This window comes from Gobio gobio (genome assembly GCF_949357685.1).
Source record: "Gobio gobio genome assembly, chromosome: 7".
Lineage (NCBI taxonomy): Eukaryota > Metazoa > Chordata > Actinopteri > Cypriniformes > Gobionidae > Gobio > Gobio gobio.
In genome coordinates this window covers 54,638,883-54,651,309 of record NC_137103.1, presented here as the reverse complement: position 1 = coordinate 54,651,309, position 12,427 = coordinate 54,638,883, and the positions used below count along the sequence as shown (strand labels likewise).

Genomic DNA, 12,427 nt, shown 5'->3' with positions numbered 1-12,427 from the left:
AGCAGCGTTTGAGGATTAACTGGAGAAAAAGCAGGATTACAGCAGGAGTAGAACATTATTTTTAAAAACATTTTTAATTACTTTCATGTATGGAAACAGTAGCGATCACACCATTTAAAGGGTTAGTTCAACCAAAAATGAAAATCATGAATGAAAAAATGAAAATCACCGAATCATGATTGGGTGAACTAACCCTTTAAATATTCCCAAAAATTCCCAAATCGATGGCTGAAGGATGCATCTGTGACATGCTTTACACCGAATGACTTTTATGATGAATGAATTTTCCTGTTTATCTGCGTATAACGCACTACAGAAGGTACATAAAGGTGATTTGATTGACAGATTCATCCCTGTCTGATGAAATAAACCAGAGCAAACACTTCCACATTGCAGTGGATGTCTGTGGGTGGATCTGGACATTGTAGTTTTTAAAAGCAATGTAATGTATAGTGTTACGGTTATACTCTCAATAGAGTATGACAGCTGTTTATTTGCGGTTCTGTTGGCTTTTTTTCAACACAAATCTGCTGTCCGTTCTTGTTATACAAGCTGAGGATCAAGTCCAACCGATTTTCCATGGAGGCTGCTGATCATTGTGTTTAAAGAAGACCTACTATGCCCTTTAACAAAGTCTTGATGTTGTTTTGGGCTCTACTAGAGCAGGTTTTATATCGGTCTTGTCTTGGTCTCGGACTTAGAGGACTCTGGATTTTATCTCAAGACCAGTCAAGACCACAACTGCAAGGATATCACTAAATTGCCGGTGCATTGTCTGATTTAACATGTGTTTTGATGTAAAACTTACAGCTTAAAATACAACCAATAATTTCTTTGTAATGTGATTTATTTTGTTACTGTGCTGCCGGGTTCAAAATCAATGCAGTATTGTCTCAAAAATGTGCAAAGTTAATATAAATGCCCACAAAATTCTGAGATTTCGTTTTTTTTTTATATAACATAGAATATAATTAAGCAATATCGCAATAGCAAGAGAGCTGTTGTATTATAGGTTGTATTTTTAAACAGAATTAATATTTTGGAAGTTAAATCTGAGAGGTGAATATGGAGAATTGAATTTTTAATAATGCAAATGTGTGTGTGAAATGTTTTGAATTTAAATATTCACATCTTAAATATACAACCATGTTGAATTTCAGCCCCCAAAAATGCAAATATGGTTAATGCAATGCATATTTTTCAAGTACTGCAAAACTTTCAAAAACATTTGGCATTATTTTACTTCCATATATATGTTTACCAACCCACAAACAAGAGTGAATGTGTGCATATTTTTAAAAATAGTATTTGCAAAGAGTTTAAATGGACAACTAAATAGGCTACAATTAGACCTAAAACCATTTTTACCATTCTTATTAATTTTTTATTCCCTTAAATCCCCTTTAATCATTTCAATATTTGGTCCCCCCCAATTGACCGTTCGCAAAGAAGTTCATGAATTCTGTTCATGAATATATAAGCGTGATTGCAAATTATATTGGTTTATACAAAAGTTCTATAAACAAGAAGTTAATATTAAATGACATTTTAAACTGTGTCTTTGCTAATTCGGCAACGTTTCGTTATCAAATGAATCGTTTGCTTTGAACAAAGGAATAAAGGATTCCGTGAGGGTTAAATAATGATAATGTTTTAATGTTAAATTAATCTGAACATTATTTATGCAGGTGTAATTGTACCAATTCAGATGCAACTTCTGTGCCATGAATTGTATTGGTAGTGATTTGATTGGTAACAGCGCTATAGTGTCTTACTATTCTAATTGTATTTAATTCTTCAATACAAGTCATTTCTCAGACAGTAGATATGGATCTTTTAGATGAATTTAAGGAGTGCTGGTCTGGTTTTGGTCTCGACTTGGTCTCGGTTTTGGTGGTCTTGACTACAACACTAGTGTTGCCAACTCTCGCGAGACAAATAAGCAACCGCAGCTTCAAAAACAAGCCCCAAACAAGCCCAATATTATTATATCATCCATATCATTTATGATCAATTATTTTGTATCAATAAATGAGCCTGCAACATATTTAACTGAAACCTCTCGGAGTGTGAAAAGCAAAAACAGATGTGATTTTACAAAAATCATCAAATTGCGGTAAAGGACACACAAAATCCTCCGATCAGCTGTGAACAGAAGAGGTGTGGAGATGGAAAAAGAGAAAAAGTGACGTGAAGCCCAATTATGGTAACCCATAGTCGGAGTTAGTGCACACATATTAGAAAAGTGCATCCATCCATCATAAAAGTGCATCTATCCATCATAAAAGTGCATCTATCTATCATAAAAGTGCATCAGTCCATCATAAAAGTGCATCCATCCATCATAAAAGTGCATCTATCTATCATAAAAGTGCATCTATCTATCATAAAAGTGCATCCATCCATCATAAAAGTGCATCTATCTATCATAAAAGTGCATCTATCCATCATAAAAGTGCATCAGTCCATCATAAAAGAGCATCTATCTATCATAAAAGAGCATCTATCTATCATAAAAGAGCATCTATCCATCATAAAAGAGCATCTATCCATCATAAAAGAGCATCTATCTATCATAAAAGTGCATCTATCCATCATAAAAGAGCATCTATCTATCATAAAAGAGCATCTATCTATCATAAAAGAGCATCTATCCATCATAAAAGAGCATCTATCCATCATAAAAGAGCATCTATCCATCATAAAAGAGCATCTATCCATCATAAAAGTGCATCTATCTATCATAAAAGTGCATCTATCTATCATAAAAGAGCATCTATCCATCATAAAAGAGCATCTATCCATCATAAAAGAGCATCTATCTATCATAAAAGTGCATCTATCCATCATAAAAGAGCATCTATCTATCATAAAAGTGCATCTATCTATCATAAAAGAGCATCTATCTATCATAAAAGAGCATCTATCTATCATAAAAGTGCATCTATCTATCATAAAAGAGCATCTATCTATCATAAAAGAGCATCTATCTATCATAAAAGAGCATCTATCTATCATAAAAGTGCATCTATCCATCATAAAAGAGCATCTATCCATCATAAAAGAGCATCTATCTATCATAAAAGTGCATCTATCTATCATAAAAGTGCATCTATCTATCATAAAAGAGCATCTATCTATCATAAAAGAGCATCTATCCATCATAAAAGAGCATCTATCTATCATAAAAGTGCATCTATCTATCATAAAAGAGCATCTATCTATCATAAAAGAGCATCTATCTATCATAAAAGAGCATCTATCTATCTATCATAAAAGAGCATCTATCTATCATAAAAGTGCATCTATCCATCATAAAAGAGCATCTATCCATCATAAAAGTGCATCTATCCATCATAAAGTGCATCTATCCATCATAAAAGAGCATCTATCCATCATAAAAGTGCATCTATCCATCATAAAGTGCATCTATCTATCATAAAAGTGCATCTTTCCATCATAAAAGTGCATCCATCCATCATAAAAGTGCATCTATCCATCATAAAAGAGCATCTATCTATCATAAAAGTGCAACCATCCATCATAAAAGTGCATCTATCCATCATAAAAGTGCATCCATCCATCATAAAAGTGCAACCATCCATCATAAAAGAGCATCCATCCATCATAAAAGTGCAACCATCCATCATAAAAGAGCATCCATCCATCATAAAAGAGCATCTGTCCATCATAAAAGTGCATCTATTAATCATAAAAGTGCATCCATCCATCATAAAAGTGCATCCATCCATCATAAAAGTGCATCTATCCATCATAAAAGTGCATCCATCCATCATAAAAGTGCATCTGTCCATCATAAAAGTGCATCCATCCATCATAAAGTGCATCCATCCATCATAAAGTGCATCCATCCATCATAAAGTGCATCCATCCATCATAAAAGTGCATCCATCCATCATAAAGTGCATCCATCCATCATAAAAGTGCAACCATCCATCATAAAAGTGCATCTATCCATCATAAAAGTGCATCTATCCATCATAAAAGTGCATCTATCCATCATAAAAGTGCAACCATCCATCATAAAAGTGCATCTATCCATCATAAAAGTGCCAATTTCCAGAAAGACATCTGAAAAATTGCATCATTTTTTAAATAAAGAGTTACATGAAGTCACACCCATATGGTTTTATTCATATTAAATGGCCGTATTCACAAATACATGAATGGTTTTCCTCTTTTATGTAATTGTGTGTTGATGTCATTCTGAAGTCTCGAGGTCACGCTTTTGCTTGACCCTTTATTAACTCACATGTTCTTCAGGCTTTGACTGCAGGTGTCACAGTCAAGCTGTTATTAATGCGGAATGTATTAATTTATTTGATGAATGCGATATCCTTGAGTTCTCGTGCTGTTCAAGGTGCTGTCTGTCCGTCACGGGCTCGCGCGCGTCATCAAGGCGAACCCTCCCGCCCCTCGAGCGCAGCATCAGTGCGCGCGCCGCTCTCACCCGCGTCCGTTTTTCCCCCCTGTCAGTTTCAATTCGACCGAGCTCGGAATCAGCACACATCGTTCGCAACGATCGATCACGCTTCCGTTAGACTGTCCGCGCGCTGCTGCGGTGGAATGCCAAAAACGCCGCGCGCGCTCCTCCACGGACGAAACTCACACGGAGGAGCGATTCTGCAGTCCTGGAAACGGCGCTAGAATCGCCAGTTTGGGTATTTTTGGCATCTCTCAGCGGCATCTGAAACGGGATTCAAACCATGACGGCCACCAAAGAGCAGCAGAGACCGAATCCGCAGGATGAGGTAACGAACGGCATCTTCTTACGTTAAACACACACACACACACAGAGAAAAAAGACGCGTGCCCGCTTTTTAACTGATTTGTAACGGCTTTTTCTTCCCAGGTAATAGATCGCGCGCGCGCGCGCACGAATCCAACGGCCGTTCTCGTTCGTTCTGTCAGTACATTCATGACATCACCGGTAGCAAATAAAACAAATATATAAAACAATTTTGCTGTCGTGTTCATTTAATCGCCTCATTCGCTTCTTTTCAAGCTGTCAATCGCGAGTGTCAGTTTTTTCTCTCTCTCTCGTGACGCTTGTAATTGAGAATCGATGCACGCGCGTGTCTGCTCGGTTCGGGCCCGCGCGTCACCTGTCCGTGCCGCGAACCCTCGCGCGTTAAACACGGCGCGACAGCGCGTCTGTGAATAATTGATCGCGGCTTTCTCTGACATAAGAGCGAATAGCTGCTGAATTTTTCATCAAAGCTGCTTCGAGACGCTGTCAGGTCACGCCACAGAGCTGGACGAGAACAGCTGTCGCATAAAGTGATCAAGGGCTTATTTTTGAATGTGATTTGATGTTGTTCTGACATCAGTAATAGCCCATATTAAAAGCTGAAGGCTCACAGACAGAATTTGTTCTTTTTGCAATATTTTGGAATTAAAATATGACAACTCATTTCAACCTTAAAGGGTTAGTTCACCCAAAAATGAAAATTAGCCCATGATTTACTCTCCCCTCAAGTCATCCTAGGTGTGTATGACATTCTTCTATCAGACGAACACAATCAGAACCGAACTCTTCCAAGCTTTATAATGGCAGTGAATGGTTGTTTCTGTTTTGAAGTCCATAAAAGTACATCTGTCCATCATAAAAGTACATCTGTCCATCATAAAAGTGCATCTGTCCATCATTAAACTGCATCTGTCCATCATAAAAGGGCATCTGTCCATCATAAAAGTGCATCTATCCATCATTAAACTGCATCTGTCCATCATAAAAGTGCATCTATCCATCAAAAAAGTGCATCTATCCATCATTAAACTGCATCTGTCCATCATAAAAGTGCATCTATCCATCAAAAAAGTGCATCTATCCATCATTAAACTGCATCTGTCCATCATAAAAGTGCACCTGTCCATCATAAAAGGGCATCTGTCCATCATAAAAGTGCATCTATCCATCAAAAAAGTGCATCTATCCATCATTAAACTGCATCTGTCCATCATAAAAGTGCATCTATCCATCAAAAAAGTGCATCTATCCATCATTAAACTGCATCTGTCCATCATAAAAGTGCATCAGTCCATCATAAAAGTGCATCTATCCATCATTAAACTGCATCTGTCCATCATAAAAGTGCACCTGTCCATCATAAAAGTGCATCTATCCATCAAAAAAGTGCATCTGTCCATCATTAAACTGCATCTGTCCATCATAAAAGGGCATCTATCCATCAAAAAAGTGCATCTGTCCATCATTAAACTGCATCTGTCCATCATAAAAGGGCATCAGTCCATCATAAAAGTACATCCGTCCATTATAAAACTGCATCTATCCATCATAAAAGTGCATCTATCCATCATTAAACTGCATCTGTCCATCATAAAAGGGCATCCGTCCATCATAAAACTGCATCTATCCATCATTAAACTGCATCTGTCCATCATAAAAGTACATCCGTCCATCATAAAACTGCATCTATCCATCATTAAACTGCATCTGTCCATCATAAAAGTACATCCGTCCATCATAAAACTGCATCTATCCATCACAAAAGTGCATCTATCCATCATTAAACTGCATCTGTCCATCATAAAAGGGCATCCGTCCATCATAAAACTGCATCTATCCATCATTAAACTGCATCTGTCCATCATAAAAGGGCATCAGTCCATCATAAAACTGCATCTATCCATCATAAAAGTGCATCTATCCATCATTAAACTGCATCTGTCCATCATAAAAGTGCATCCATCCATCATAAAAGTACACCCGTCCATCATAAAACTGCATCTATCCATCATAAAAGTGCATCTATCCATCATTAAACTGCATCTGTCCATCATAAAAGGGCATCCGTCCATCATAAAAGTGCATCTATCCATCATTAAACTGCATCTGTCCATCATAAAAGGGCATCTGTCCATCATAAAACTGCATCTATCCATCATTAAACTGCATCTGTCCATCATAAAAGTACATCCGTCCATCATAAAACTGCATCTATCCATCATAAAAGTGCATCTATCCATGCACTTTTATGATGGATAGATGCACTTTTATGATGATAGATGCACTTTTATGATGGACAGATGCAGTTTAATGATGGATAGATGCAGTTTTATGATGGACGGATGCCCTTTTATGATGGACAGATGCAGTTTAATGATGGATAGATGCACTTTTGTGATGGACAGATGCACTTTTATGATGGATAGATGCACTTTTGTGATGATAGATGCACTTTTATGATGGACAGATGCACTTTTATGATGGATAGATGCACTTTTGTGATGGACTGATGCACTTTTGTGATGATAGATGCACTTTTATGATGGACAGATGCACTTTTATGATGGATAGATGCACTTTTATGATGGACAGATGCACTTTTATGATGGATAGATGCACTTTTGTGATGATAGATGCACTTTTATGATGGATGGATGCACTTTTATGATGGATAGATGCACTTTTATGATGATAGATGCACTTTTATGATGATAGATGCACTTTTATGATGGACAGATGCACTTTTATGATGGATAGATGCACTTTTATGATAGATAGATGCACTTTTATGATGGATGGATGCACTTTTATGATGGACTGATGCACTTTTGTGATGATAGATGCACTTTTGTGATGATAGATGCACTTTTATGATGGACTGATGCACTTTTATGATGGACAGATGCACTTTTATGATGGATAGATGCACTTTTATGATGGATAGATGCACTTTTATGATGGATAGATGCACTTTTATGATGGATGGATGCACTTTTATGATGGACTGATGCACTTTTGTGATAGATAGATGCACTTTTATGATGGACTGATGCACTTTTATGATGGATAGATGCACTTTTGTGATGATAGATGCACTTTTATGATGGACAGATGCACTTTTATGATGGATAGATGCACTTTTGTGATGATAGATGCACTTTTATGATGAATGGATGCACTTTTATGATGGACTGATGCACTTTTATGATGGATAGATGCACTTTTGTGATGATAGATGCACTTTTATGATGGATGGATGCACTTTTGTGATGATAGATGCACTTTTATGATGGACAGATGCACTTTTATGATGGATAGATGCACTTTTGTGATGATAGATGCACTTTTATGATGGACAGATGCACTTTTATGATGGATAGATGCACTTTTGTGATGATAGATGCACTTTTATGATGGACTGATGCACTTTTATGATGGACAGATGCACTTTTATGATGGATGGATGCACTTTTATGATGGACAGATGCACTTTTATGATGGACAGATGCACTTTTATGATGGATAGATGCACTTTTCTAGACTTCAAAAACGACACAACCATTCGCTGCCATTAAAAAGCTTGGAAGAACAGGGCATTTTTAATATAACTCTGATTTTATTCGTCTGATAGAAGAATGTCATACACACCTAGAATGACTTGAGGGCGAGTAAATCATGGGCTAATTTTCATTTTTGGGTGAACTAACCCTTTAACATGGTTTATTGCAGGGGTTTTCAATCTTTTAGATGCCACAGATATGATCATCCCTGTGTGAGGGAAATGTATAAGGCATCAGTTTTTTATAAACACTCAATTTATACACAACAAAATTCATATTATAAATCTAAAATGAGTTTAGACCCCTTATTATATATTTTGTTCTACTCAGTGTAGCAATCATAACGGTGTTTGTTATGTATTGTTATCCCCCCAAAAAATTTCCCTTAAAGGGACACACTAAAAAATGCTGGGTTAAAAACAACCCAAGTTGGGTTGAAAATGGACTAACCCAGCAATTGGGTTGAACAGATTGCACTTTATTTTATGTGTACTCTTTTGAATAATTTGTCTTGTTTTTATTGTATTTTTAACTGTTTTAATGATTTTTTTTTCTAGTCTTTTCTAGAAAAATCCCAGTTTTTGAACCCCAGTTTGAAAGATATTTGTGTTTGACGTGAGAGCGAGTGTGTCAGCTGTGAGGCGGTCATGCTGAAGTGTTTGCTGCAGGTTGTGTGTGTTGTTGTTTGACACCTGTGCGTCTTCAGAGCGATCGCTAGAGTCTCTCTCTCAACTTCATGCAACGTTTTAAAAGAGAAAGACCTTTGATGTAACTGCAATTCTATTCAGTCTATCTATCTAGAGTAGAATAAAACATGCAGCCTTGTTCATCTTCACAGCTGGCCTTCACATTCCGGGTTTTGATTGCTTTTATTATGGGGTTTTTAATCTAGAGAATGTGGCATTTATTTGGAGTTATTGATTTGAGTGGCAGCTGTAAAGGCTCTTTCACATCCAAAAACGAATGAAGATTTTGAATAGAAATAATGCATTTCACACCGGGGATGAACATTCACCCTTCCAAGCATGTCCTGATTCATATGACATGAGCTTTAGGTCACATGTCTCAAGCCACAATAGAAAAAATCTGCATAAAAATGCTTCCTCTACTCTCACAATGCCTTATTAACCACTAGTCGTCTTCTCTTAAATCCAAAGTAATAGGAGAAAGTGTCTGTTAGGGTCCCATTCACACTTTAATAACTATATCTGTTCTGTTCTATTAAATGCTCGAGCTCTTTAAAGCAGGATGGATTCTGATTGGCTGTCAGTGTTTTTATCATCTATCAGTTGTTATATTATACCCCACATTATTGGTATAGTTGCGGTGTGGACTCTGCTATTCTCATTTTATTAAAATGATCATTAAAGGTGATCGTCCATTGTGTGAATGGACCTTAAGAGACTTACGATTCCCATTTTTTATCGTTCTTTAAAGCTACACTGTGTAACTTTTTTAGTTTATTCTTAGCTAAAAACACTTAGTTCTTTCAAAAATATATGTGCTCATTAATGTTTATTTACTAGTAATAAAGTATTCTCGTAAGTTTATAATATGCCATTGAAAATACATACGGGTGAGGGGTTCGAATGCCGGTCGCCATGTTGCCCCTCCATCTTGAAAGTACATTAGCCAAAGAGGGACATACCTGTAAATTCAAGCTTCGCCTTTGGCGTTTTAACACTCGATGGCACCGTGTCGAATGTGGACGAGGTCGAACTGGAAGCCATGTTAATCTTGGACTAAATCGGTCACCGTAGGAGTTAAAACGAAATCGGAATTGAGAGGAAGAGAAACTAATATTCACTGGATGGTCATATACCTTTTCACCACTAGATGGGGGAAAATATCACACAGTGTAGCTTTAAAAATAATTTCATTTTTGGGGTTGGGTGAGATTTGGGTGGGGTATTAGGTGTGATTGGCACAAATATCATTTCGATCAGTATCGATTCATATGTATATATCCTACTGTACATATAAGTTTGCCTTTTTAGCACTATTTTAAACTTTTCTTGGGTTAAATTATATTTGCTCGCATTCATTAATATTCGCTCGTGTCTGCTATTCTCATTCAATTAAAATGATCATTAAAGGTTATCGTCCATTGTGTGAATGGGGCACTGACGATTCCCATTCTTTATCGTTCTTTAAATATAATTTCAATTACATAGAGTCTGTATTTTCCCAATATTAATGCAATCCAATAATTGCCCTTAACTATACAATTGTGGCCAAAAGTGATGTCCATCCTAGTAAAATGGACATTTTATTCAAATCTTATTCAAAATGTGTTAAAGATTTTATAACCTTATTGTGTAGTTGGGCTCAAATTGACATGACTGTCATACAAATAAATTATGAATACATGCAAAAACAGGAGAACCACTGAAATATTAATAACTGATTGTTTGCTTTTTCCTGCAAGCTTTTTTCTTTTCTTTTTGCATAGTAAATGAAAACCTGTTTGCCTTTTTTGCCAAATAATTTAGTCAGAAATACCCTAACCAAGCTTGGTGTTTTGTTTTCCCCTCATATTTAAAATATTTAAAATCCCTGTAGTCAATAATTGACACTTTGATCACCAAAAATGACGTATTTATATGTTTTTTTCCCTGAAAAAAATAATAATTCATGCCTTAAAATAGCTTGAATATAACTCTGCACCTTTGCCTCATTTAGTATGTGCTAAAAGAAAAGAAAATACTCAGGAATGGTGTTGACTTATGAATTTTCACATGGTTTTTCTTAAAGCATATTAAAAACACCACATAGACATATAAACATTAAATCCTTGATTTTCACCACAGGGGGAAATATAAAAAATGCCCCTGTGTTTTGATTGGTTTAATTGAACTTGTAGGGTCATCAAAAACAAATATCCAAAAATCCCCTCTGGGGCCCGTTTTTCGTACGTTGCTTATTACATCTAAGATGATTTGACAGATCCCAGATCTTTTAATCGTGATAACTGATCTCTGGCTAATTTGGTTCTTCAAACGAATTTGCGGATTGGATTAAAATATCTGGATTAAATGATCTAAGATCAGAAGCATCGATACTCGAAACCACGATCAGCAATGCAGCGATTGGCTGGCGTCAAGACAGCAACGTAATGACATAATATAATTAAAAAGCCACCTGGCAAAAAATTTGACAAATTATACAATAAAAACCCCACGAATTTCTGGACCTTTATAAGGAAACAGCCAAACCACCAAACCAACATAAAAGTTATAATAGATAAATTATAAATGTTTTTTTAACATGATTACCAATTATTTATATTCACGATTTTATACAGTATTTGTACACCCTTTACATTTTTATTTCAATGTTGTAATTTAATTTTTAATTCAATTTGGAGCAGATTTGTAACGTGACAGTATTAAAGTTTCTCAAGGGTCAAGATCAAATTATCCTCTCTTGCGCTGCATCAAGCCATCCCATAATATTAGTCATCACTTAAATTAATGCACGGCTCAGATTAACTGTACAACATGTGTGTAAACCTCCAATACAATTATAAAGTAATTATTCCATCACAAAAAAATCGCTCAATCAAGTGGCTGTGTCTATATTATTATATACAACATTATAATATCATATACATAAACAATATACATTTTTTATATTATTATTAGTGCTGGGCATCGATTAAAAAAAATTAACTAATTAATCACACTTTTTTCTGTAATTAAGCGCGATTAATCGCAAGTTTTTAATATTTTACGTTTTTAATATTTTGATATTGTAATAATTTCAGTTACTCTCCAAATTAATGTATAAACAATTTAAAGACAGCATATTTTAAATATGTGTTGTATTGTCATATTTTTATGAATGAAGGCCAGTATCACTGATACTAAAGTGTCTATGAAACATTAATGACGTTACATTACAGTATAACTGAAAGCTCCCAATTTCAACATTTATTAGGCTTTAAAAAAAACTACTTTTAATTTAAGTGAACTTAAAACAATCTTTACATAAACCCAAAATAATAAATGTTATATTTACCCATGGCCTTCCCTGTTATACATATACAGAAATGTAATAGTTATCTTTCTTAACTGCATAAATAATGAATAAAATA

General features: G+C 35.6%; 1 protein-coding gene across 1 annotated transcript in view; it reads left to right on the top strand.

Annotated features, from left to right (window-relative positions):
* Nucleotides 1-4,469: 4,469 nt before the first annotated feature.
* dpp10 (dipeptidyl peptidase like 10) overlaps nucleotides 4,470-12,427 on the top strand; it is an 86,071-nt gene continuing 78,113 nt past the window's right edge. The window contains exon 1 of the mRNA XM_079822432.1: nucleotides 4,470-4,772. Coding sequence (XP_079678558.1) covers nucleotides 4,728-4,772 — 45 coding nt within the window. The 5' untranslated portion in view covers nucleotides 4,470-4,727. The remainder of the gene's footprint in view (nucleotides 4,773-12,427) is intronic.